General features: G+C 48.7%; 9 protein-coding genes across 9 annotated transcripts; 6 read left to right on the forward strand and 3 right to left on the reverse strand.

Annotated features, from left to right (window-relative positions):
• Positions 1 to 4928: 4928 nt before the first annotated feature.
• J4E93_009168 (uncharacterized protein) lies at positions 4929 to 6405 on the forward strand (the record flags this gene model as incomplete). The annotated part of the gene is made up of 3 exons (XM_049347062.1): positions 4929 to 4991; positions 5179 to 5526; positions 5626 to 6405. 3 exons carry the CDS (start codon positions 4929 to 4931, stop codon positions 6403 to 6405), a joined length of 1191 nt encoding a protein of 396 aa, XP_049195626.1.
• Positions 6406 to 6785: 380 nt separating this feature from the next.
• On the reverse strand, positions 6786 to 9785 carry J4E93_009169 (uncharacterized protein; the record flags this gene model as incomplete). The annotated part of the gene is made up of 5 exons (XM_049347063.1): positions 6786 to 7580; positions 7657 to 7800; positions 7848 to 8370; positions 8416 to 9355; positions 9671 to 9785. The coding sequence occupies 5 exons, from the start codon at positions 9783 to 9785 to the stop codon at positions 6786 to 6788; spliced, it is 2517 nt and encodes an 838-aa protein (XP_049195627.1).
• Positions 9786 to 10680: 895 nt separating this feature from the next.
• Positions 10681 to 12654, reverse strand: J4E93_009170 (uncharacterized protein; the record flags this gene model as incomplete). The annotated part of the gene is made up of 3 exons (XM_049347064.1): positions 10681 to 11931; positions 11981 to 12147; positions 12348 to 12654. 3 exons carry the CDS (start codon positions 12652 to 12654, stop codon positions 10681 to 10683), a joined length of 1725 nt encoding a protein of 574 aa, XP_049195628.1.
• Positions 12655 to 13672: 1018 nt separating this feature from the next.
• On the forward strand, positions 13673 to 15768 carry J4E93_009171 (uncharacterized protein; the record flags this gene model as incomplete). Its single annotated transcript, XM_049347065.1, has 2 exons — positions 13673 to 15280; positions 15328 to 15768. 2 exons carry the CDS (start codon positions 13673 to 13675, stop codon positions 15766 to 15768), a joined length of 2049 nt encoding a protein of 682 aa, XP_049195629.1.
• A 602-nt stretch (positions 15769 to 16370) lies between these two features.
• On the forward strand, positions 16371 to 18644 carry J4E93_009172 (uncharacterized protein; the record flags this gene model as incomplete). The annotated part of the gene is made up of 5 exons (XM_049347066.1): positions 16371 to 16403; positions 16453 to 16537; positions 16588 to 16814; positions 16866 to 18438; positions 18490 to 18644. The coding sequence occupies 5 exons, from the start codon at positions 16371 to 16373 to the stop codon at positions 18642 to 18644; spliced, it is 2073 nt and encodes a 690-aa protein (XP_049195630.1).
• Positions 18645 to 20316: 1672 nt separating this feature from the next.
• Positions 20317 to 21944, forward strand: J4E93_009173 (uncharacterized protein; the record flags this gene model as incomplete). Its single annotated transcript, XM_049347067.1, has 3 exons — positions 20317 to 20319; positions 20655 to 20721; positions 20782 to 21944. The coding sequence occupies 3 exons, from the start codon at positions 20317 to 20319 to the stop codon at positions 21942 to 21944; spliced, it is 1233 nt and encodes a 410-aa protein (XP_049195631.1).
• Positions 21945 to 22271: 327 nt separating this feature from the next.
• Positions 22272 to 23399, forward strand: J4E93_009174 (uncharacterized protein; the record flags this gene model as incomplete). The annotated part of the gene is made up of 1 exon (XM_049347068.1): positions 22272 to 23399. The coding sequence occupies one exon, from the start codon at positions 22272 to 22274 to the stop codon at positions 23397 to 23399; it is 1128 nt and encodes a 375-aa protein (XP_049195632.1).
• A 529-nt stretch (positions 23400 to 23928) lies between these two features.
• J4E93_009175 (uncharacterized protein) lies at positions 23929 to 25494 on the forward strand (the record flags this gene model as incomplete). Its single annotated transcript, XM_049347069.1, has 1 exon — positions 23929 to 25494. The coding sequence occupies one exon, from the start codon at positions 23929 to 23931 to the stop codon at positions 25492 to 25494; it is 1566 nt and encodes a 521-aa protein (XP_049195633.1).
• Positions 25495 to 25799: 305 nt separating this feature from the next.
• Positions 25800 to 26576, reverse strand: J4E93_009176 (uncharacterized protein; the record flags this gene model as incomplete). Its single annotated transcript, XM_049347070.1, has 1 exon — positions 25800 to 26576. The coding sequence occupies one exon, from the start codon at positions 26574 to 26576 to the stop codon at positions 25800 to 25802; it is 777 nt and encodes a 258-aa protein (XP_049195634.1).
• Between the last annotated feature and the right edge of the window lie 409 nt (positions 26577 to 26985).

Here is a 26985-nt window from a genome sequence, read left to right on the forward strand (position 1 = left end):
ACTACTCTTAGGTAGGTACGTAATAAAGTCTATAGATAAGTCTTACTAGGCTTAGTTAGATATTAGTAATAGTCTTAGAACCTCTTACTTTACTTCATATAAAGTAGTTACTTATCTATAAGTATAGTAGTTCTAAGTTTATTATTTAATATAGTCTAGTATTCTAGACTAGTAGTACTTCTAGAATAGTATCTTATAAGTCTAGAATTAGCTTATATAGCTAGCTATAGAGCTCTTATAGTATATATATAGTAGCTTAGTATATAGCTTAGAGTTATTAAGTATATATAAGTAATCTTAGTAATATAGATAGCTTTTACACTCTATATACTTAGTAAGTATAATTCTCTTATAATAGCTTTAACTAGTGTAGAGAGCTTCTAGAATAGAATTTAGTTTCTTATTATTTTAGTATTCTTTTATTACTAAGTCTCTTATAGTTAGTAGTAGTAAGAGTGTAGTTCTATTAAGTAGTAGTATTAGATAGGCTAGTTCTAGCGCTACTAGCTCTAGGCTTTCTATAGCTCTAGCGCGCGTAATAAAGAATAGATAAATAAGGTAGTTAATAGTAAAGTAGACTCTCTTTTTAAGTTTTAGAGATACTAGTAGTATTAGTAGTATATTTCTAAAGTAGGTAGTAGCTAGAATAAGTATTATAGTAAGCGTATTTAGTAGAGTTAGAGGCTAGTTAAAGTTCTTCTTCTTTAGTATAACTTAGCTCTAGTACTATAAGCGTTTATCTCTCTTCTTAGGTAGATTCTCTAACCTTTTAGTTAGTGTGTTAGGCTTTACGCCTAGCTTTCTAAAGTAGTATATAATCTAAAAGTTAAAATAAAATAGAAATTTAGACTAGCAGGCCTATTATTAGTTTAGTAGCTTTATAGTAGTAAAGTATTTAAAGTTATAATAGTCTATAATAACCTTAATTAGTAATAGAGTTCTCTCTAGCTTAAGTCTCTATTTCTTAAAGTAGCGCATAATTATAAGTAGTTTCTTATTATAGATCTTATAGTTATACTTTATTATAAAGTACTTCTTAGAAAAGAACACTATAGGTTATAGTATTCTATTATCTCTATACTAGAATAGTACTTTTATAGAAACATAGTTAAACGCATCTATCTTTAGAATAATATCTTTTTTTTAGTTAAATAGAGCTAGAATTAGAGCTTTAGTAAACGTAGTCTTTAGATAGTTAAAAGCTTTCTAGTAGTTATTACTTTAAGTAAAGTTAATACTTTTTCTTATAAAAGTAACTAGTAAAGTAATAATTTTTAAAAAGTCTTAAATAAACTAGTAGTAAAAGTTACTAAATCTAATAAATACTTATATATTAGTTAGATAGAATAGAGTATTCTATTCTTAGATTATCTAGATCTTCTTTAAATCTATATAGATACTTTTACGTTCTATAATAATACTAAGAAATATTATCTCTTTCTTAAAGAATTTACACTTCTAGATCTTAGTATATAACTTAGCTTCTTATAGAGTAGTAAGTACTAGTTATAAGTAGTTCTTATATTCTTCTTAGGTTTAGCTATAAATTAAGATATTATCTAAGTAAGTAGTATAGAAAATATCTAGGTATTCTCTTAAAGTATTATTAATAAACCTCTAGAAGGTAGCTAGTACTTCTAATAAGCTAAATAGTATTACTAGGCTCTTATATAAGCTAAATTAGATTTAGAACATAGTTAAATACTTTTAGCCTTTCTTTATATATATATTATTAAAAGTAGTAATAATATTAATTTTAGAGAAGTACTTTATCTCTTTTAGATTATTTAGACTTTCTTTTATAAGTAGAAGTAAGTAGTAGTTTTTTATAAATATATTATTTAACCTCTAGTAGTCTATATAGAACTAGAGGCCTCTATTAGGTTTCTTAATAAATAAAATAGATAAGATAGTAGGTAAGAAGCTTAGCTAGATAAATTTCTTCTAGAGATTCTTTTTAAGCTATTTCTTTAAGGCTTTAAGTTCTTCTTAGAATATTAAGTATAGTAGTCTAAAAAGTAGAGTTTTACTCTTTAGTAAGTAGATATTATAGTTATATAAGTAGTATAGTAGAAGCTTCTTTACCTTCTTAGATAAGAAAACGTTCTAGAAGTTTTTTATCTTAAGTAGTAGTAGAGTCTTAGAGTTTAGTAGTTTAGTTTAGTTAGCTTAAAATAGATAGAGATTAATTTATTTAATAGTAACTATAAATATATAGTAGTTTCTTTACGTATATATAGCGTAGGCTTTAAGTAATATCTTTATAATGTCTTAGTTCTATAGTAGTTTTAGGTAGTCTAGTAAGTTAATAAAGTAGAACTTAAGTAAAACTTAGTATAAAGTGTAGATCTTATTTAGTTTTCTTAGAATATTATAGTATCTCTAGTAGTATTTACTTTTAAATATTAAAGTATAGCTAGTAAAGCTAATTCTTAGGTTATACTATTTTAGCTAAGGCATTCTAAGAATTATAAAGTAGTACGCTAGCTATATTATATTTAGGTAGATAGTTTCTATATAGTCTTCTATTCTTATAGTAGCTTTAATATAGTACGTAATAGTACTTTACTTTAATAAGTCTCTATTAAATATTATAATACTAAAGAGATTCTTTAGTTTCTATAGAAGTAGCTTATAGCTTTTAGCCTAGCTTTAGTCTATAAACCTCTTACTCTTTATACTAGAGTTTATTATTATATACATTAGTATTATCTTCTCTTCTATTCTTAGTAAGATAGGTAGAATTATTATATTAGACTTCTAGTTACTTTTCTTATATACTAAGAGTCTCTTAATAGATACTTTAGAAAGGTAAACTAAGAGCTACTAGCTCTAGTTGTATAACTTTAGAGCCTAAATATAACTTAGTTTAAGCTTATTTTATTTAATAAGTAGCTTAAGCTAAATAGTAGGCTAGCTATTTAGTAAGTAGAAGAATGTAAAGAGCTAATAGAGTAGGTAATCTAAAGTAAGAATATATAAAGAGACTAGTAAGTAGTAAAAAGACTAGAGAATTAGTAAAGTATAAAGAGGTAAGTATTAGGTTCTAAGTAGTGCGCTACCTAATAGCTCTTTAAGCTATAGTAAAAATACTTACCTCTTTTTTAGTAGCTATTTAGTATAGAGGTCTTTTATAAGCTAAAATCTATAAATTTATACATAAGTATAGTATTTAGCGCTACTAGGTAGAGAGAGTTTACTTATCTATTCTACGTATCTAGGCTAAAAGTAGGCTTTATAGTAAAGACGTAGCTTACTAAAAAAGTTCTAATAAGTAAGGCTTAGTAGTTATAGACAACCTACTACTAGTACTATTAGTAATAGTTATTAAGCTTCTATAAGTAGCTAGTATAAGTAGAGAACTTTTAAAATAGAGCTAGGTTATAAAGTAGTATATTTTATAATTTCTAGAATATTTCTTAAAATAGTAAAGGTGTAAGTACACTTTCTAGTATATCTCTCTCTAGAGCTAGTTACTAGAATTTAGAAAAGTAGGTACTAAAATTAAGATTTTTCTACTATAGTTAGAAAAGCTTATTCTAGATATTCTAGGTATAATTTAGGTCTCTAAACGTCTACTCTAAGTATTCTAGTATTTATAGGTAGTTAATAAACTAAGAGATACTATATTAGATCTTAAGTAGTATTAGCGCGTACGCGCTGCTTATAAAGTAGTCTATAATATAAGTTATTTAGTTAGTAGCTAATAAGAAATAGTTAGTATTTATATTTATTTTATTATATATCTATTAAACAAACTACTAAAAGTTACTATAAGTTCTATTAAACTTCTTTAGGTTAGGTATCTTCTTACTAAGGCTAGTAGTTCTAGAATATAAAAAAGTAGTAGGCGTAAGTAGTCTTATTAAGTTATTTATATAAGCTTTAGCTATAGCTTAAAAAAGTAGAGTAGTAGCTTTATAGAGAGTCTATATAGTAGAGCTTATAGTAGTAGTAAAGTAAGACTTCTTAATCTTAAGCTAAGTAATTTACCTCTAGTTAGTAGTAAGTTACTTCTTCTAGTAGTAGATAATTCTATTACGCTTAGTAATAGAGATTTAGAGTTCTTACTTAGTAGTATATATATTACTTAGGTAGTTCTTAAGACTCTATAAGTACTAATAATTATTACGTAAGTATAGTAGCTAGAAATTAAAGTCTCTTTATACTTTAGCTATAAAAGCTTTAGCTAAGTCTAAGTTTATAAAAAGTTTAGAGTAATCTATAGTAAGTCTTATAAAGATAAGCACTTATAAATAGAAGCTACGTAATATTATAGAAGTAGTAAGTAGAAAAAAATAAGTATACGTAATTAGTATATTTACTATATATTACTAATAGTATAAAGTTAAACTAAGATAAAAACGTAGCTTAAAGAGCTTCTAATAAGACATGTCTACGCAGGAATTTTAGTGTTATAGATTTTAAGCGAGCTAGCTAGCTACCTAAAATCTATGCAGCTAATTAGAGCACAGCGTAGCTCTTAGCGCTTCTTGCTAGCTACTACTATAACAGCTAACGCGCTTATAATTAGATTAACATTTATAATTAGTAATATTTAAAGAAAGCTTTATAGAGAAGCTAGGCGCATCTTACTTAGCTTATAAGCTAAGCGCATAAAGAGAGTAGAGAAGAAAGGATAGAGTAGGTAGAATAGCAGTAGCGTAGCACCCTAATTAATTAGTTTAGGTAGACAGCACTTCCTAGGAAGATACTGCCTCCAAAGTTGTATCTTGTCTTTCCTGCAAGCATCCCAAACTAGCAAATTACGCGACCCCACTAGCGCGAGCCCTTCGACCCTTGTCATCCGTCCAGTCAGATCCCGGAAGCGGGCCCGCAGTAAACACGTCCCTCGGCGCGCGCGTGTCGCAAACAAGCGGATTGACGACATTTGCGACAACGGCTACGACGGCAAGATAACAGACAAGATGGCGAGCGCAAAGCAGCAGGAGAATATGCTGCTTACTGAGCACTTTACTTGGCCTCCTATTGTACGTATGGTTCCTGGGTAATGGGTAGAGGAGGGGTGGGATGGTGGGAGGGGACGTGGGTGTAGGCAGTGTGGATAGACTGGGGATTGTGTCTGCAATGCCTCGAAGACCACTCTCTGCACATTGATCCACTACCTCCGCTACCCCGGCTCTTATAGATCAATCCAACAACTAACATCGATCCTAGTCCCTAATCGACGACATAATAAACGCCATAAACGAAGTCCTCTACCGCTGCACCGACTCCTTCGAAACCGGTCTCTCCTCCGCTGACCCCTCCCTCCTCGGTTTCGCCGACCTCTACGCCTCGCAAAACCGCACACCGGCCAAAGACGAAGACGGAAACGATGTATACCCAGAAGCGCGATTGGAAATCGAGGAAGGGGTGCTGAAGCTAGAGACACTCATGGAGAATGCAGTGGACAAGAACTTTGATAAACTGGAGATTTGGACACTGAGGAATGTTTTTGCGTTGGGCAGGGGGAAGGGCCAGGATGAAGGGCTCGCGGAGTGGGTGAGGTTGGGGCATTATGAGGTATGTTCGATAGGACGGTGGTAGACAGTGGTATTTGGAGGCAGTAGAAGGACAGGATGGATGAATTGACACGACGAACACAACACTAACACAAACTAGAACCTCGAACCGCCCTCCAAAAACTCGACCCTTACCCCAGAAGCCCTCTACACCCTCCGCCGCAAACTCATCGAAACACAAAAGTTGAACGCCGCTCTCCTCGCTGAGAAAACGCGCAACGAAACGCAAATAGCACGGTTACGCGCCCTCCTCACACCATCTACGTTGCCGAAACGTGAATCCCTTGCCTCGACAGGAGGAGACAATGAGCAGGAGGGACAAGCAGCGCCGTTCGCCTTCCTAACTCACGCGCCTGCTGCGAAGGACATCGGCATACAATCCTTACCTCACACTCACACAAACGGAGAGAAGAATTCCGAGAAGAACAGCAACAGCGACACAAAACCCACACACACGCCCCTAACAACCCACACCACCTTCACAACAACCCAACTCCCCTACCTCCGCCAACTCCTCGCAAGCCTAAAACCGCATTTAGCAAACACCGCACTACCCAGCAACACCTCCTCACCACATACCCACGTCCAGCCTAAGGATAAGGAGGAGTTAACACGCGAACGCAAGATTTACGTTGAAAGTCAGAGTAAACGCGTGTTGGAGAGGAGGGGTGTGGATACGAAGGATGGGGTTGAGGGGGTTTGGGAGGGTGGGAGTAGGGTGGGGAGTGAGGAGGTTAGGGGGTTGGAGGGGTTGGTTGAGAGTATGGATAGGGGAGGGCGTGATAACAGGAGAGGGCAGAGGGAGGAGCAGCAGGAAGAGGAGGGTCTTGAAGGGATACAGGAAGGGGATGAGGATGAGGATGCTATGGACACGAGCTGAGTTGGTACGGGTTGGAATGGGCGTTTTGGCGTTTGGGGCATATACCAGTGTGAGCAACTGTGTTGGAAATATCGAAATCACGTCTCATGACTACCTCACATCCCTCTCGAGGATTCTTCAGCCAGGTTCTTTTTTTTTGTCGTTTCCATTTGCCATCATACATGAGACATTCGTGTCATAGAAGACATTAGACTTGCAAGTCAAAAGCTACCCTCCGCCCCATACGTCTCCGTTACATGTGTGTGGCCTTGAAATCAGTCGCGAGTGCGCTCTCTCGAACAGACTGAACCCGTGCTCCACCACAAGGCTAACACCCACACACCCACACAGCCGCTCTCAAAGCACCAAGCCCTCAGCGGGTCATAATGCCCAGCTCACCCCTAGTACTCCACGACCTTAGCCCTGCTCCTCAGCTCCTCAGGCACCTCCTCCGGGCTCACAATACCCATGCGCATCGCATCGCCCCAAACAAACATGGCGCGGTCATTAGCATACGCGAGGTAATCGAATTCCTCTTCATCCTGTGGTTTGAAAAGGTCAGCATCCTGTTCCGCTTGCGTCATGTTTCCTTGCGTAGTAGCCCCTTCCTCCGTCGCTGTCTTTTCACTCACGATCCCTGCCCCCGACTTCTCTTCTGGTCCTCCAGCCTCCGCCTCCGCACGTATCTCCGCCGTCGCGCTGTCGAGCTCGGCTGCTGCGCCGCTGGGGTTGTTGGTGGATGCATCCGCGTTTGCTTGTTTATCCAAGGCGTCGAAGTCGGGGAGACCGGGGACGTGAGCCTGGACTATGCCCCAAGCTACCCACATGGCTGAGTTGGCGAGGCGCCAGAGTTTGGTTTCGGCGAGGAGGCGGCGGGTTTCTTCTTCGATTTGGCGTTCGGCGGTGGCTTCTTGCTCTTGGTACTGTGAGCCGGGTGGGGCGCGCGAGTCGAGCATGAAGGCGGAGATGTTGCTGGGGGCTGCGGTGGCGGCTAGGGCGGTTGTGCTTCCTGAGGAGGGGAGAGGGCCTAGGTGGGGAGTAGCAGGGTTGGATGTGTAGCCTCCGGCTGCTTTGTAGGAGGGGTTGTGCATTAGGTATGCTCGGATGAAGCGGTGCTGCTCCTCGACGGTTGGGTAGTACTTGGTGTTACACCTCCACGGTACATCGGCATCGTGGTAGTTGTATGTCCATTCGGTCTACCTTTTAGTCAGTACAGGCCTCAAATGTGTGAGGAGTAGTGAAGGATTCAAGGGGTAACCGAAAATATCTTACGAAGTGGTTGGCAAACTCCAGACCAGGAAGGTTCGCATTTGCATACTCAAAGTCGATGACCACAAGCTGCTTGTGCTGGTTTGCTGGGAGCAGTAGGGGCGACTCGCCCTCTGGCACCATGCGGAGGATGTTACCATACTGGGTCTACACAGGGTCAGCTCAAGAGACATCTGTAAAGTAAAATGACCTACGTCATTGTGGGCGAAGATCATGCGCTCGTTGATCTTATCTGCACCACCGTACTGTTCCTCCAACCACCTCCTGTACTTCTCAACCATCTGCCTGAAAACTGGCCACTCCATACCACATACGTAACCTCGCTTCTTCCACTTGTCGCCAGGGCCTAGCGCAGGGTCTTGCTTGCTCTCGCGAACCTGATCGTCAAGCCACGTCACGATCTGCTCGCAACGGTCAACCCACTTATCCCAGTTTTGCCATACGAATGGACCAGCTTCTCGCTCTTCTTTGAGAAGATCAATGCCCTCGTGTAGTTCTCGCATACGCTTTGCGATCTGCTTTGAAGTCTCTGCGTTGCGCAGTTCCTTCGCGGTCAACGGCTTTGCATGGAGGAACTCCTCGAAGCGGCCATTGGTGAAGGTACCAAGTAGACGCGGACCAATTCGCTTTCGAGCGAGGCGTGTGAGGATCTGTAGTTCAGACTCTCGGTCGATCAGATGTTCCACCTGAGGACCGTAGATACGTAGTAGAAGCTTACTAGAGAGTGTTAGACTTGTTTCGCTTACGTTCAAGGCGACTCACGGAGGAGGGTTCTTTGGCTTAGGTTGACCATCCTCACCCTGCTCTTGAAGTTGCAGATTCTTGGGAGGCGAGACAACGTAAACAGCGTTTGTCAATGCGCCACTCAGCCTCTGCACATCAATCTCATTGCTCTGCTCCATGGACACCTTGCGCCATCCTTTGAGCTTCAGAGTATGAGCCAGACGGAGGATTTCAGCTCGAAACTTGGTCCATGCCTCTCTCTCCTTGCGTGCTTCTTTGTCAGATAGTTGTGGGGCCGATTCGGCATCTGACTCGTCCACGTTGTATGCCATAGTTTTCGAATTATCCAAGATGGCCTCACAACTCGGGACCAGCTGGTCTACGGACTCGAAATAGTCGGTGTCAAGGGAAATGGCGGAGTGTCGCTTCAAGCCCGTAGAGGACCTACGGAAGTGTTGCATCCTCTTTTTAGCGTCGGCCGGCTTCATAGCTAGAGTCTTCTCGAGGATGTGCGCTAGTTGGTCGAGAGAGTCCTCACCGTGGGATGACGAAGAGCTGGTCCTAGTAAGCGCGATGGGCTCTTCAGTCGTCTCATCAGGCACAGTTGATGTCTTTTCCTGGACAGCGCCCTCTTTGGCGGCTTTGCGTTTCGCCCTCCGTGCATGACGTCGACTTCGCTCGTGCTTGAGCCATGTGCCTACCTGCTTCAACAGATTCTCGTGCGCATGCTGTCCATGGGGAGCATCGGTTGAGCTATCGGAAAGCAAGGAAGACAAGGACGGATTACCCTCAGCTGGTACTCCTCTGGGGGTTGACGACAGACGCTCGACTGAGGGCCGTCCAGACAGTTTCTTTCTACTGACACTTGCGGGGTAGTGTTTTGCAGGTCTGTCGAGATCCAAGTAATCCCTCTGGTCAAGTTCTTTGTTCTTCCCGATCATCAGTGGAGAGATGGCAGTGTCGTCGGGAAAGGACACAACTGTAAGCGCATGGTTAGCAGTTGTTTGTTACGCACTTGGTAGGTAAGATGACAGTGTATCAGCCAAACATCGTGTTCATTGTTCTCGGACTTGCAGTCGCTCGTTTTGCTACATGCACATAGCTAAGCTATAGCCAGATAGCTTGCGTAGTATTTGAGATTCGACTCAGTGTTTGAGCAAGAGAGTTGTTAGTCACTGCGGAGTCACGACGGTCTACAGCTACCTCGCTGGTAGAATCACGATCCCAAAAAAAGTGATATGAATTCATCGCCAGAGCTCGAAGCCAAATAGTAAGAAACCAAACAAGAACTGACCTTTGGTAGAACGCGGCGACGCGCCATCCACTGGAGTAGCGTTCTGCGAGAGGGCAGACGAGTCGCTTCGGTGGGGGACGCTGGGCCGCGACTGCTCATTGGAGGAATCCGCCATGGTGATTGCCTAGAATGTGCAGCCTGGTGTGCGGAAGTGAAGTAAGCAGGATCGACCGCGTGGTAATTTGTAGCTCCCCAGACGGGTCCGAAGGTGCTGTAGTGAGGCCTCGAAATAAACGTGCCCTACTTGGTGGGTAGGAACGGCGGGTTGTTTGGTGGGCGGTGTTATCGATACCTAGTGCGGCAGGAACGCCAGAAAGTACACGCGAGCTCAGGGTCCACGTGCCAAGCTGATTGGCGGTAAGGATCGCTGGTGGGAGAAGACGAGGTGAAGAGGAATGTGAAAAGTCTCGAGGCGTCTATAACCAGATCTTGATTGAAATAGAAGTTTCAAAGGTAGAGCATCATCATCGCTGGAACAGACGGCAGTGTGGTGTGTAGCTGGCTCCTACGCTATCTCCAGAGCTATTGGGCAGCTATCGGCCTCCGAGATTCCAGTTCCCAGTCTTGGCAGTCTACGTCAGGTTTTGGTACGCCAGAAACTTGGACACGACGGTGCTGTGGCGAACTGTAGAGGTTGACGGAGCATCACCTCCCCTTGCGAATTGTTTTCAGGTGCTCAACAGTACTTAGAGGTTGTCGTAGAATGGACTCCCCCTTGAACCGATCAGACCTCTCCGAATCGCGGTACTTCAGCGTAGCCAAGACTTGAGAAAGATTTGATCGGTTCAAAGAAGAGTCCATCCTCCGACAACCTCCAAACACCGGGACAACGTTAAAAGTGTATATACAAACTGCTTTTCATTGCAGTTCTCTGCCATGTTCCCAATCAATGCAACTACCAAACCCATTCCCAGTACCAGAACGCCTCGCTTTGAAACCCAATTACATATCGCAACACGGGAGGTTGCGTTGCGTCCTTCCAAGCACTAACACTAGAACGCACACGTGACTCATTTGGCCCATTCCACTGTCTCCAGTGCAAGCATGACCAGAAGAAGAGTCGACGGCAGGATCCAGACAACGTAGCTCTGGAACAGGATCCTCGACATGGCGCCCATGTACACGTTGTTGATCTGGCAGATCTGTGCCAGCTGCAGCGCACTCGGTGCACCGCTGAGCAGGAAGCAAACAATGATGAAGATCGGGTCGTCGAGGATACTGACAGGCACATACTTTGCGGTTAAAGCAAGCATAGGTGCCATGAGAAGCGTCGGGATGAGCATGCGACTGACGAGGGAGGCAATAACAAGCTTCTTCTCAACACTTGGGTCTTCCATCGAGTGCTGGTCCTCCTTGGGTAGAGTGTTACGGGCAAGGTTGGCGCCCAAGACGACCAAGATAAGGGGGACGGCAACTTGTCCGCTCTGGTTGACAGCGCGCGTCACCGAGTTGCTGACGAACGTTCCTGGGTCGAAGAAGAGGTGTTGTAGCGGAGGGATGGAGGCGACAAGGATGGCGATCAGCATAGCCCAGAGGGGAGGGTTCATAAAGTCCCAGACGCCCTTGAAGAACCTTGATAAGACATGGCCGATCTTGGCAAGAGGTCCCTGGAGCCATGTGGGAAGAGCGTTGAAGACTCTGTTTCCAGCGCGAGTTGTAGAGACGGAAACGGTGCTGGCAGAGCGCTTCAATGCCATGCCAGCTCGCTTTGGCATTCCCTTGATGCCCTTGGGAGCATTCTGCTTCTTCTTGTGCGCCTCGAGAACACCGTTGAGGTGACCGTTGGCATAGCCGTTGCTGCTTCCGCTCATGTCGCCTTGACCCGGGACAGTTGCGTTGCCGTTGGTGGGTGTGATGAAGTCGGTCTCTGCCTGAGCGTCGCGGTTGAACAGAGAGTCTGAGTCGGACTCGTCGGAGTCAGCGGAGGTAGCATAGCTGGTGACGTTGCCAGATTCGTAGTCAGAGTGCGAGTCATCGAGGAGACGTTGCGCCTCGTCATCGCTGTACTCTCCGTTCTCGATGGCGCTGTTCTTGCCGCCATCTTCGTCTTTGTAGGAGCTGGCTGGCGCTAGGAGCACGTTGAAGCCCCATGTCCATCGCACGAGCTGGCCGAGTTGTTGGAAGATGAGTAGGTAGAGGATACCGCGCGCGCCGACATCGTTGTCGTTGTCGCCTGGAACCTTGTCCCAGTGCAGACCGGACAGTGTTTTGGAGAGGGAGATGACGAGGGAGATTGGAAGCGAGTTTGAGTTTCCGAAGACCTGAGTACGTCAGTTTGTGTTGTTTGCCTGGTTGAGGAACATGACATACTGCCATGGCGACCACAAAGTTGGAGGCCCGTTTGTTGAACCTGCATACTTTCGATACGATGAGTGCGGCAAGGTAGGATATGAGTGTCTGTACGATGAAGATTACGGGGATGACGGCCAGATCAGCCAGCTTTTCGGCCGTCAGTTGCGATGCGAGCTTGGTAAAGACTGGATGTGGTTAGCTGAGGTTTGGAGGTTGTGAAGAAGCTCGTTCTCGCGTTGCACCCGCGAACAGACCCATGCAGTTCAAAGGGACTCCGCAGTCTCTCCATTGCTAATGTAGAGCTCGAGAAGTACCCCATGAATATAGTCTATGCAGGTGTGACTGACACAAACGAGCGTCATCGTTATCGGAGGTAGTGACTTACTAAGGCAGGGTGTAAACAGCTGCGTGTTGAGGTTGGCGAGGAACTTCTGGCTCTCCGCGTCGAATTGGCCCATTCGCGCGACAATGTAGCCAGGCGCGCTGACGCACACAACCTCCATGACAGCCTCGAAGACGAGCAGGGTGAGGTTGGCGAAGTCGGGATGCGCGCTGTGCTTGTTGCTCTTGAAGACATTGAACATGCCATTGTCGCCGTATTCGTACGACTGAGAGGCCATGGCGACGAAATCCGAGGAGTAAGTGGGAGGGCTGCGCAGGCGCAAGGCCTGGGGAGCCGAGAAGAAAGGCATGCCGATGCCAGAGGTGTTGTTGGGAAGGCGCGAGGGCGCGATGGGCACGGAAACACACGACTTATCTTGAAGCGCACCGCGTCTTGGCTGCGGACGCGCTATGGGCGGAGATCGACGTCACAGCCCGCTCCAGGTCTAGCGGAAAGGCAAGTTGAGCCGCGAGCCCTGCAGGAACTGTACGAGGAAGTCTGAATGGGTTAAGGAAGTCGTTAGGAAGAGCGATCGCCCAGCTACACGTCGCAAATGATTCACACACGGCCGTGGTGGGCTAGAGCTTATCGTCACCCAGCGCCTAGATGGGACTCAGGGCCTCTCAGCATCTCCCGCGTCCCTGCGCCTCAGGTCGGCGGGCTGGGCGGCATGCAGCTACATCGAAAACTGGCAGGACATCGGCCACACCGAATGCTGTCTTGACTGATGGGCAATGCATCAACTCACGCAGCATTCGCTAGGTTCCCCATGGCTTGGTCATTACCGCATACTGCTTCTGCGCGCGCAATCCTGCTGGCGAGACTCGGTTCGGGGCTGCTTAACCGCATGTAGATGCAGTCCCTGCTTGCGCATTCCCATGTCTGAGGCCAGGTGAAAGCAGGCTTACAGGCGGCCGGCGCACGCAAAGCAGGAACTGTCCCTAAGCCACCGCACTAGAAATATCGCGGGAGCCCCTTTTGCCAGCTGCATCTCCGCTGTACGCCATGGTGGTTACCGTGTGGCCAGACCCATCATTGTGAAATCATTCCAGATTGCAGCAGCACCAGTAGTTGCGCGCTACTCTGTCGTCTCTGCAGCATCACGTCACAGCTCCAACTTGCACGCTACCAGACAACCCACAACCACGACACCTCCACCAGACTACCAGATCCGCTGAGATCGCCGCCGTCACTCCCTCCGCGGTGTAATCGCAGCCTCTGAACTCACCTCACACCTGCGCCTTTTATTCCTATCTCCCTACCCTCTTCCGTTCCCTCGCCCTAGTACCCCGCCAATATCAGGCCGCGACTTTTATCTGTCTTTCGCCATGGCCTCCAATCCCTCCACCCCCGACACGGGAGTCGACGCCGATACCGTCTTCGATAGCCCCTCGCCCTCGCCCGCACCCTCGAGTCCTACCGCCGATGCCACCCCGCCTGACGAACCCGCTGCGGAGCGCCCTCCTCCCCGAACTGCATCCACGACATCAGCCGCGACACCTACCATGACATCCTCCTCAACTCCACTCGGAAACATCAACGCTGCCAGGAATCCCCGTCCTTCGAATCCTCCTACAATCTCCAGCCGAGGCAGCGGTCTCAATGTCTCCCAAGACATCCTTGCCAGGATACAGGCAGTGCATCTCGGCAGAAAGGGCGCTCCGCCGACTGGTCTGCCTGGTAGAGGGCCTGCGCCTCAGAGTCCTGGCCCATCTCCCGACAGCCGCAACCCCATGTCGCCGGGTCCTCACCCAGGAGGTGTACCCAGCAACTTCCGAATGCCTGTGAGACCGCCTGCGACTAACTTCCAATCGGCACCAGCAGTTCCTGGTCGTGGACCACCTGCCAAGCAGTCTATAGCAGAGAAGCGCGGCATGAGATTCCCAGGCGGACTCCCAGGTGGATTGCCAGGCTCGTCCCCAACTGCAGGCGGTGCTCCTCCCGCCGGCAAGAAGAAGCCCGGATTGACCCTCTCGCAGATGAACGGAGGACCCGAACCTGATGCAGGCGCAGAACCGAAGAAACAAGAAACTCACTTTGACAAATTCTCTCAGTTCGTCGATACCAAAACCGGCAGTCTCAAGTTTGCCGGCAAGGCCATACTCAACTCTGACGGTGTCCAATTCGCAAGCGGTACCTCCTTCAACATCTCCCTGGACGAAGTTGATACACTAGACGAGCTTGGCAAGGGAAACTACGGCACAGTATACAAAGTTAGACATAGCAGACCGCGAATGCGGAAGCCAGGGCAGGGTCTAGCGGGTAACAAGGCTGCGCCAGGCTCGCCGTCGCGAAAGGAATTTGGCGAAGAAGCGAGCCCTACCAGTGCGAAGCCAGCTGCGGGGACCGGCATAGTCATGGCAATGAAGGAAGTGAGGCTCGAGTTGGACGACTCAAAGTTCGCTGCTATCATCATGGAACTCGACGTCCTGCATCGCTGCGTTTCACCCTTCATCGTCGACTTTTACGGTGCTTTCTTCCAGGAAGGTGCGGTGTACATCTGTATGGAATTCATGGACGGAGGCTCCATAGACAAACTTTACGCCGACGGTGTGCCCGAGGGCGTTTTGCGCAAGATCACCATGGCCACGACTATGGGTCTGAAGTCACTCAAGGATGATCACAACATCATTCACCGAGACGTGAAGCCTACCAACATTCTGATGAACACCAAGGGTGCGATCAAGATCTGTGATTTTGGTGTCAGTGGAAATCTCGTCGCCAGTATTGCCAAGACCAACATCGGGTGCCAAAGTTACATGGCACCTGAGAGGATATCTTCCGGTGGCATCGCACAAGCAGGCGCCAACCCTGGAGGCGGCACATACAGCGTACAAAGCGACATCTGGAGTTTGGGACTGACAATCATCGAGTGCGCTCTGGGGCGGTACCCATACCCACCAGAGACGTACAACAACATCTTCAGTCAGCTGAGCGTAAGTTTGCACAATGGCTTCGTAAATCAACCACTAACTCTCTCTAGGCTATTGTCGATGGTGAGCCTCCGGATCTGCCTGAGAGCGGATACTCTGACGCGGCGCGCAACTTTGTACGAGGCTGCTTGAACAAGATTCCCAACCTTCGGCCAACATATGCAATGCTGCTTCAACATGCATGGCTTGCACCTCTCGCGAAGCCCGACACAATTACAGAAGAAGACGAAGAGGAGGTTGAAGCCGCAGCCGAGGCCGAGGGTGGCGAAGCAGCAGGCGACCAGGGACCTGCTGAGGCGATCGAGCCTGTAGAAGACCAAGAAGTCGCCGACTGGGTCAAGGCTGCCATTGAGAAGAGGAGGAGCGGCAAGATGAAGGGCGTCGAGAAGCCCGCACTGCATGCCGCACCTCTTGATGCAGCGACACAGAGCCCGTCACCTAACGGTACGAATGGGCTAGAAGAGGCGGGCTCAGTAGAAGCCGCGGCATAAACCTCTCGAATGGACGAAAATATTCGGCTCATTCACGAGAACATCAGGCCGCGCCAGGAGCAGCCTTATGGGTTTACGGCGTTGTATAGGCGTATTGCATGGGACGATTGTCGTGGAGCATTGAAATCGGGCCATTGAGCGTAGAGGACACATGTACCTAGCATAGCATACACCTTGTCCAACTGGACGAATAACACACTTCAAGTCGCCGACCTGCAGTCAGTGGATTTAGTGATGAATCATCTACGGCTTTGTTATCTGCTTACAGAACCACGTCTTCACAGTGGAGGAGATGATGTGGGCGCTGCATGGTTGGGAGTGACGTAAGCGGAGAGCGCTTTGACACGTGATCGGAACCCCTGCTTAGCCAAGATTGCTCGCGGCGGCCATCTGTCGTGGTGCGGGAAAGAACACAGTGGTCGGAACAACTTCAATAAGTAGCCACGACTTTCTTTCGTACGCCGCCCCCACCTTCTTTGTAATGCCACCGGCCTAGCATCACTTTTTCTTCCCTCTGCTGGAATCGTTGTCGACAAACCCCGCAATCACCTTCAGTCGCTCTCTCGCGTACTCAGACACGTCCGTAAGGACAGACATTCGCCATGTCCGGGACAGATTACAACTACGATGAACAGGTACACTTTGCATGCGCCACGAATATAAACAAATGCTAACATCCTGCAGGGCCAGTTCTTCCCCTACTTCATCCTTACCGTTACCACTCTCGTCACCGTTCCGACTACAATTTCATTCTTCAGATCAAGCAAAGGTGCGCGCTCTTCGCCACTTCCACGCAACGCCATACTAATATACTACCAGAGCTCGAGAATACTGGATCGCGGATAGAATCCGACTTCACACCCGAACATGCCGATCTCATCCAAGGACAGCGCAAGAAGCAGAAGCGACTCGAGAGGAGGATAAAGCGGGGTCTTCTTATGGTGGGCGGATGGGCGATGAATGCAGCCATGATATACCTCATCAGCACTACTACACGAAGCACGCCTGATATCTGGGATCCTTATGAGGTGCTGGGTATCTCTACGGTACGACTGCTGCTGTCGCGAGCTTTGGACACATGCTAACTTGCACATCAGAGCGCCGACGAGAGGGCGATCAAGAAGCACTACCGAAAACTGTCCCTCACTCAGCACCCTGATAAGGCACGCCCAGACCCCGAGAAGAACATTACCATACAATCCATCAACGACCATTGGGTAGACGTCGTGAAGGCGTTCAAAGCTCTTACCGACGAAGACATCCGCCGGAACTTCCTTGAATTCGGTCACCCCGATGGCAAGCAAAGTTTCAGCATCGGCATTGCGCTACCTCAATGGCTCGTGACGGAAGGAGCTGGCAAATACGTTCTGCTCATCTACGCGCTCGCCCTCGGTGTCATTCTCCCATACACGGTCGGAAAGTGGTGGTACGGAACACAGAAGCTGACCAAGGACAAAGTTCTGGTGGCCAGCGCTGGCAAGGTCTTCCGCGATTACGACAACGACCAAGGCGAAGTGGGTGTCATACACGCGCTCAGCAGTGGAGAGGAATTCAACGAGGTCCTTACTGGACACAAAGCGGAGAACGGTCTTTCGAAGCTCGAGCAGAAGGTTCTCTCTGAGAACTCTGGATCTCTCATTGCGCAGACACTCACCAAGAAGGACCGACAGAAGCTAGACGATCTGGAGGACAGCCGGAGACGCAAGGTCCTGACTTTGTTGTGGGCATACCTTGGTCGCGTTGAACTGGATGACGAGACTCTGAACGACGAGAAGTTCGAGGTTGCGCCAATCGCACTCCGACTCAACGAAGCTTACACCGCCATCGCTCTCGCATACGGCAACACCAAGGCGATACTATCGGCTTACAGGACCTCCCAGAATCTCATCCAAGCTCTACGACCAGGCGCATCACCGCTTGAGCAGCTGCCACATTTCACACCCGATGTTGCCAGCGCGGCTGAGGCTGCGCGAGCAAAGTCGCACTTGACCATCCAAGAGTTCATGCAAATACCCGACGCTGAACGTAAGTCTCGTGTTGTCAAGTCTGGTCTCCTATCCCAAGAACAATACAGCACAGCGATGACTGTGGCCTCGCGCATCCCAATGTTCCACCTCGAAAAGGCATTCTTCAAGGTTGTTGGTGAGCGTTTTGTCACACCTAGCAGCTTGGTCCAGTTCGTACTCAAGGGTCGTTTCATCCCGACCGCTGCCACCAACGTCCCCGAAGTCAACCCGAAGGACCTGCTAGACATCGATCCCGCGGAAGGCGATGTCGCAGCAATCACCGGACGTAAGAACGACCGTTCTGGAGAGAAGCCCATCCAACCACCTCTAGCATTCGCTCCATACTACGCTCGCGACCACGCGCCAAGATGGCATGTATTCCTTGCAGACAGCAAGCAGGGACGTATCGCCGTACCACCATTTACTTTCTCGACTTTCGACAAGCCCATCCTTGATGAGAGCGGTAACCCTACCTACAACGTACAGACTCTTAAGATGCAGTTCGGCGCACCACCACAACCCGGCAGCTACACCTTTGTCATGCACATGATCTGTGATAGTTACATCGGTATGGACACCAAGATGGAGGTTACCCTTGTTGTCGAGGATGCCAGTAAAGCGGAAGAGGTAGAAGAGGAGGATGAAATCAGCGAGCCAGAAGAGGGTAAGACTGATATTATCCCAGGCTTCCGTAACAAAGCTAACACAACTACAGATTCATTGGCAGGCCAAATGCACCAAATGAAGACCGGAGCCCCACCAAAGAAGCGGAAACAGATCACCAATGACGACAGCAGCGGCAGTGACACCGAAGGCGACGTCGAATCCGAGAGTGAAACCGACACTGACACCGATTCGGATGATGAGTAGAAACCTCCATCCGGTCTACCAGTAAAATGGTTCTCAATCTCTTTTTGGGGCTATGAATTTTGTGTTACAAGAGACTAGTTGCCTCGCACTATCGAGTTGGCCTCAGTTCCTCACTCTTCCTACAGGCTCCCTTCGGAGCTGAGGAGTATTCCTGAGGATTCTCTTTATGTCTTGACACGTCCCGCGGCAAGAAGGCATTAGTAGGCGTTCTGGAGAAGGGTTTATATACAATGGCGCGCGTTTTGAAGTTGGAATGAGGGACTCGGTTCTCTCGAATTTCGATTGCTGTGAGCGTCTTTTGGTACATGGATTGCAAAGACTCGGTTCATTGGAGAGGAAGAACGAGGAGCGCGATTACTACATGCGTGTAGTGGAGGGTTATCAGGAGCATTGATGCGTGTGTGTAGATATCCAGGTCAGAAATTGACGTTGAGTAACCTTTCGATATCATCACGCTTTCTTCGTCTTCTGCATTCTCTCCCTGCTTACCTCACGCAAGGAAAAAAGCAAACAGGTCTGCATCCTGCATCGAGATGGAAACATGCAAAGTGGGTAGCCCGACGGTAGCGTAGGCTGCAGACCTTTTTAGTTCTGCCCTTGTATGAGGAAATCTTCAGCATTCCCTTTGATGAGATCAGTAATCAATTCACCCATCCGTACTGCGATGCGGTAATCCTCTTACGACTTCTGCACTGCTAACAGGGCAAACAACAAGACACTCTGGCGAATGAGGAGAAGTTGCAAGTACGCAATACTCTACGATGAAGAAATTGGAAACTCGACTAAATATAGACAGGAGCAGTCAAGATTCTTCTCCGAGCAAGCCTGAGCAAAGGCGATCTACCTGGCCCAAACCGTCGATCAAGCACGTAGCCTCAGGAAGACAAGGCATCCGAGAAAAGACGAACACCTGGCCTGGCCTTAATGCATTGGCCATATATACCCCTTGTCCGGATCTGCGACTTGGGTGGTTCGTCAGATTCGGTTCCACGACCTGTGGGGTTTCAGGTGCGTCTCGCGTGCGGCCATCAACCACCACCTCGACATAATCAATATTTTGAGTCGCTGTCACATCGCTACTTTCCGTCGTACAGAGTCAGGGTAGTAAGAGGTGGTGAGTGGTGATATAGGGTGTTGTGATTGGGAGGTTAGGAGCGCATATGGGGGTTGTGGTGGTGCAGTGGCATCGACTCGTGGGTATCAGCACGAAAGAACGTGTTTACTATCGGCATGAACAGCAAGGCATGCGCATCAACACAGAGAAAGAAGTTCTTATCGACAAGCAGAGCAAGTGTGACGGTAACTCGGGTATCGCATAGTGGTCTTACGACAACGGTTCGTGTGTACGCGCACAACCACCAAGCATCCTTTCCATCTCCACACGCAGATCAGCATGCCCAGCGTAACCGAAAATCACCGAAAGTACTGCCTGAGGAGGTCGCTAAGGCATGAAGCTGCAACCCCAGCCTTGGCTCCCGATCGGATACCACGGCTCCGCTAACCTAAGGCTCATACAACAAGGCCTCAGGTCGCAAGGCAATCAGGACAAAACAGTCAAGCAAATCTTGGCAACCGTTTTAGTGCACATCATCTGTCTTGGCAAGATACGGGAGTGGAGTGCGCCGGTAGCAAAGTGTGCCAGTGGCGAGTTACTGAGGCACCCAAGGCTACGATGGTACGTGTGTCACATCTCTACGGCAATACAGGGGCGGCAAAGGCAAGTACCGACATATCGATGTGTTCCCTGGGCATTAACATGGTCGTTTGTGATGATGGCAGTGGTTGGATAAAAGCTGAAGGAAGGACGCATGAGTTTACTTTCTCATCCCACACTCACTGTTCTTCCGGCCTTCTTCAGTCCTTCCTTCCTTAATTCCCGCTTTCGATTCTTTTAGCGACTTTGACAGTCTGCTTATTACCACTTTCTTTGAACCTTTTATACACACACGTCTGTGACGTTTAATCTTTTACCTTCTCTTAATCACGATACTACCGTCTTTACCCTTTCAGGACTACTCCATCATCAACATGTCTATCAAGGCTATTGCTACTATCGCGCTTGCGGCTGGTCTCGCTGGTAAGTTCTCCAAATCAAACACTCAACCATATATCACAGCATACTAACCCACCCTCACAGCCGCAAAGCCCATCAACACCCCTGCCAAGCGCCAAATCGGCTTCAACTCCGTCGTCAACGGCTTCAACGGCAACGACGGCGCCTTCAACTTCATCGACGGCTTCAACAACTTCAACCAGCAACAACAAGTAATCCAGATCCAGCAGGAGAACCTCCAGATCATCGACAACGGACGTCAACAAGCCGTCGTCCAGCAAGTGGAGCAAGTCCTCATCGTCGACCAGGTCAACAACGGCTTCAACAACGACCTCAACAACCTCTTCCGCAAGAGCAACTTCCAGAACCAGTTCCGCGATGTCGCCACTGTTACCCTTGTTGTGCAGGAGATCCAAATCGCCATCGACGACGGCCGCGGCAACCAAGTTCAGCAGAACATCTTCGCTCAGTCCGCTGTCGTTGCTAACCGCGGCGCCCGCGAGACACAGACTGTCATGGTCTTCGACAGCCGCACGCTGATCGCCCAGGACATTCTCGGCGGCGACGCCTTCGGCAAGCTCGGTGGCTTCGGCGGTGTCGCAGGCGCGACTGGCGCGTTGGACGGCGCAATGCCCACCAAGACGGCTGGTATCCAGCTCTTCGGTGCGAAGCCCACTTGGTCTGCTGTTGCCGAGGACCCAGCTGCGACTCTCGGTGCTATCTGGCAGGGTGCTCTCCAGGACCTCCAAGATGCGCAGAACGACGAAGCGGACAACAAGCTCAACGAGCAGATTGCTGCTGAGGAGTTGAAGGCGCTTCTTGAGGGTCAAGACGGCCAGGACGACAACAAGGATGGCGAGGACAACGCCGACGACAAGGCCGCTGAGGAGGAAGCCAAGAAGGCGGAAGAGGAGGCTAAGAAGCAAGAGGAAGAGCAGAAGAAGGCTGAGGAGGAAGCTGCCAAGGCTGACGCTGAGGAGGCTAAGAAGCAGGAAGAGGAGCAGAAGAAGGCTGATGAGGCTGCTAAGCAGGAGGCTGAGCAGGAGAAGAAGGCTGAGGAGGAGGCCGCGAAGAAGGAGGCTGAAGATGCGAAGAAGGCAGAGGAAGAGGCTGCTAAGAAGGATGCTGAGGAGCAGAAGAAGGCTGATGAGGAGGCTAAGGCACAGGCTGAGGCTGACAAGAAGGCCGAGGAGGAGGCTAAGAAGGCGGAAGAGGCCAAGGCTGCTGAGGAAAAGAAGGCAGAGTAAGATACTCTAGAGTGATGGCTCGCGCTATCTGCAGCAGAGCGACGATGCGCGGAATATGTATACCCTGAGAGGCTTTTGTTAGTTGCTCTCTTACCTACCTAGGTAGTTCAAGTGCTGCGTTTGCAGGACCGGTATCAGCGAGACTGGACCGCGAAAATTGGTTACGAAATTGAATGAATAAATTTCCTTCTTTCACTACACGGCGCACTAGTCTAAATGCATTTACGGTGACGGGATGAGCTCGTGTTGATGTACTCACCTTCACTAATAGTGAAATGTCAATTTCTGCTGATTGTGACGACTTTTATCGGGTTATCTCTCCACACTATGGGCTTCGCATTCTCTCCCGATGTTAAATTATTAGGCATCGAGACTACAAACATGCCATCGCCTCCTGTATTACTGCGCCTCTACTGCAACAAGATTCGGCTACTGATCGGAAGCATACTGCTTTTCATCTGCCTGCATATATTGTTTGGTTGCTCAATCTTCAACCTTGTCCCATCGGGTACACCTGCTACCCCAAATCTCGCCAACGCTATACCCGAATCCATACCCTGGACTCCTACAAGATTGCAAGCAGACCTGCGCATCTCAAAAGCGACCATATTATACAACTTCAGGCAACATGATAGAGACAATCTCGCCCTCGACGAACTCCACACCCAAAACCTCAGATACACAAGTCACATTCTCCAAACACCTATTGTGCGAGGCGCTCTGAACAAGTTCCTCTACCTCCAGTCTCTCATCATCACCGAACTTCAAAAACCAATCGAAGATCAAAAAGAATGGATACTCTACCACGACCCTACCGTCATCCTCGCAAATCAACACATACCACTCCACCACTTCCTCCCACCCATCACGGATGTCGAAACATTCAAGACCCTCTCTATCATTGCTACGAAATCCGAAAGTGAAGAACTAAGTGCCGCGGTCTTCTTCATTCGGGTTAGCGGCGGCTCACTGCGTATCTTGACTGAAGCCATGGAGATGATATACAACTTGCCAGACAACGGAGATGAAAACGAGGAATTTAATGTGGCAGCGACAGTCCTCCAAACTATCCTATCCCGCCCATACCATCTCGAAAAGGCAATCTATCAACCCGCTGAATGGTATAATAGTACCTCGTCTCTCTTCTACCAGCCCTACTATCTAACGCTGGCGCATCGTCTCCTCCCCGTCCACTACACCCAAACTATACCAGGTGAAAAAGAAGGAAGCAGTCTGATGTTCCCTGATGCAGACACGGTACACCGTTTTTGGCACGTTGTGCGTGAAGCGCGGCGCGTGTTGAACGAAGCGAAGGAAAAGGGCCATACGAGTGAACAGGGAGAATGGTGGGAGATGGTAGCGGAGGTTAAGGAGTGGGTTGATGGTAGGGCTTGGGATACGGAGGAGTTGGAGAGGAGGGTAAGGGTTTTGAAGGAGGGGTTGAATATCGACTGATCTCTTACAAGCTCTTGTGTTGACGATACTTCTCTTTTTTCGAGAGGATCTGATTGGATGGGTACGTATGGAATTCGGAAGTTGTGAGTCGCTCGTCTGCGTCGCGTCACCGCACTACCATCTGATCTCTTACAATTGAACATGGATACGGTGACAGTATGTCCACGGTCCGGTGTTAATATCGTGAGTTATCTTGCGGGTTATCTTGATCAGCCTGCTGTTCCGAGACGTGGGCAGTTGGAAGGAATCCGCGGCCGGGATGAATGCTTCTAATCTGGGCACATGGATTCCAACGAGCTTGGGGAGATGACGACGTAGGGCGCAGGCCAAGTCGGACGACTCTCCTCCGGATGGTTCTCCTCTTCCAATCATGTATGATGGTTCAACTAGGCGTCTCGGGTAGCACGGCTCCATGTAGAGTAAGCGAGGCTTTATCCCCGGACTGCATGCTGTCTATCTCTTCATATAGTAACATGTCGCGTGCCCACAGTTCGAGATGTAGAGGACTCCTCTATACTCACCGCTCACCATGCCGCCATCCCCAGAGATAACACCACTGCAAGACACCGCACCACCAACCAACCCCTCCAAAAAGACCACAGCACCCAAGACCAACCAGCCAACTCCAAACAACGCAGCAGAGCCCTACTCCGCCTTCCCACAATCCACCCGCACCAACCTAACCTACATCCTCGGTATAATCCAACTAATCTCCACCCTAACAACAACAATCTACTTCCCGCTCATCCCCACCCTAAGCACCCACTTCTCCGTCTCCATCCAAGCCATAAACTTAACCGTAACCGTTTACGCAATCTGCCAAGCCATCTCCCCGGGTATATTCGGTTCACTGGCAGATTCCTATGGCCGCCGACCCGTACTACTCGGTCTCGTTACTATGTACACGCTAGCGAGTCTGGGTCTCGCGTTGAACAAGAACAATTATCCGGTGTTGATTACGCTGCGAGCGTTTCAGAGTATAGGTGGTTCGGCGACGGTGCCGATAGCGTATGGGATTGTGGCTGATGTTGCGGTGGTGTCGGAAAGAGGGGGGATGCTGGGGCCAATGTTGTCGACTTGTAATGGGATTTCGGCGTTTGGACCGGTTATTGGTGGGGCGTTGGCGATGAAGTCGACGGGGCATATGGGCGTCTTCATGGCGCTGTTGGGGATTGCGGTTTTGTGTCTTCTTCTCGTGGGGTTTGTGCTGCCGGAGACGTCGAGGGGGATTGTGGGGAATGGAGGGAGGCCTGCGACGGGGGTTTGGCGGACTTGGATATCGCTTCTCGGACGGAAGAGTAGCGATCAGGCGGTGTCCACTGTTACGGAGCGAAATGCGATGCCCAGGCCTTCCCAGACACTCTCGAGAATCTTCGACTCGATACGCATGATCCGTCATCCGGACGCTGCCGTGATTCTCTGGATGGTCGCTTCGTCCTACGGAATCTACTATACCTTCCAAGTGGCCCATTCCGTCATCTTCAAAGACCTATACAACTACAACGAGCTACAAATCGGACTAAGCTTCCTACCTGCGCTGGCTGGCATGACAATCGGCGGGACGATAGCCGGCAAACTCATGGACATAAACTACGCGCACCACGCGCGTCAAGCCGAGATAGTCGACCCAGCAAACATCTTGGATTTTCCAATCGAACGCGCTCGGTTCAGGAACATGATTCCGCTGATTCTAATCGAGACAGCACTGGTAACAGGCTATGGATGGACGGTGCAACAACACACTCACGCCGCTGTTCCCCTTGTACTGGAATTCTTCGTTTCCGCACTGGCTACACTGCTCAGTCACACTGCGAATGCGCTGCTCGTGGATGTGTTTCCTGAAGTACCGAGCACGGCGTACGCGTCGGGTCAGCTTGCTCGTGGCGCGTTTAGTGCTGCGTCTGCTGCTATCATTGATCCTCTGGTGCGCGCTGTAGGTCGCGGGTGGTATTTCACCATTTTTGCGGCGTTTACCGGGACGGGATGTTTGACGTGTGTGAGCTTGGGTCGGTGGGCTGGTATGAGGTGGCGGCGGAAGAGGTATTTGAGAGCGAGTCGCGGGTCAGGAAAGAGCGCGAGTAACCAGGGAGTTTGAGATTGAGTCCCGTCTGCTGGCAACTACGATCATCAGGATCATCACCCAGGATTGGAATCGGGCTCTGGAGTCAGAGAACTTGTTGTGTTACTTTTTCGACGCGCCTTTGAAACTCAGATGGCTGGCATCGCGTCTGAGGTTGGCGTTCAGGCATCACGCTAGCCGCTTGCAGCTGACACCTGGGCATCGAGCGCGCCTGCGGTAAGAGATACGTGCGCGCATCATCCCGAGGTCATATCACTAGGTCACTTCAGAACAAACCACATATCTCATTGACTAAAAATCAATTCGTCGGGACGCCATGACTATTTGGCCATGCTCTGGAAAATAGGTCCCATATGCTCCTGCCAAGTATCCACAATCTTATTCGCAGGTCCCGCAGCAATCATCTCATCTCCCATCTTCCACTTCCCTATCGTTTCCTCCGTAAACTCCTCGACACTCAACGCAGCTTGGTTCTTCTCCTTCTTGTTGTCATCTGGATCTTTCCTTTCACGATGCAAATCCGTCGCTACGGTCGGCGGCGCAATCTCAATGACCTTGACTTTGGTATCCTTTAACTGAGCGCGTAGATTCATTGACCAGAAGTGCAGCCATGCTTTGGTACCGCAGTATACGGGATTGACGAGGGAGAACGGAACGAAGCCGAGGACGGAGGATACGTTGACGATGAGTGCCATTGGCTTGGATTTGAAGTGTGAGAGCAGGTGCAATGTAAGGTGCATGGGCCCACGTTGGTTGATGTCGATCTCTTGATCGGCCTTGCTTCCAAATTCTTCTGGATCCATTTCGTTGACATCGAGCGGTCGCTGTACTCCCGCATTGTTGACGAGGCAGTCGAGGTCCGGATGTTCGGTAATCAGCTTCTTGATGAATGCTGGGATGGATTTGACATCTCCAGTGTCAAGCACGTAGTAAGCTGCTGCGCCGATTTCTTTCGCGGCTTCTTGGAGTTTTGACTCTGTGCGGCCGGCAATGATGACTTTCTTCCCGTCTTTTATGAATTGTTGCGCAAGGGCCTTTCCGATGCCGCCACCTCCGCCGGTCACGAGGGCGGTCTTGAAGTCGTAGTTTGTGGACATGTTGATTTGAATCCGAGGTTTCTCAAAGACGAATGGAACTTACAAGTGTAGAATGGTACAGCCCTTACAAATTGACTGGCTCAAGGCCATAGCGCCGGTGACGTACACCTACGTCGCCGTCGCTGATGATGTATGTACGTCATGACCCCATTTCAATACTAGAATTTGCTCCAGGGCGCAGCGTGTCGGCGACTACGCCGGTGCGACAGAATACTTCTAAAAGTCGAGGTTTGATCAGAGCAAACTCAACCGTGCCACCTGGGCACAGCGATTTACTCAAGGTAGCTAACTAATCGTGTGCATAATCCAACCACTGTCAACGCTCTCGTTTACCAAGCATGACCAAGGACCCACAGTCCTTGCGCCTTGGACGCACGATGGAAGGAGCGCAGCCGCACTCGGGACGGCT

The sequence above is a fragment of the Alternaria ventricosa genome (assembly GCF_023758065.1).
Source record: "Alternaria ventricosa strain BMP 2768 chromosome Unknown scaffold_20, whole genome shotgun sequence".
Taxonomy (NCBI): Eukaryota; Fungi; Ascomycota; class Dothideomycetes; order Pleosporales; family Pleosporaceae; genus Alternaria; species Alternaria ventricosa.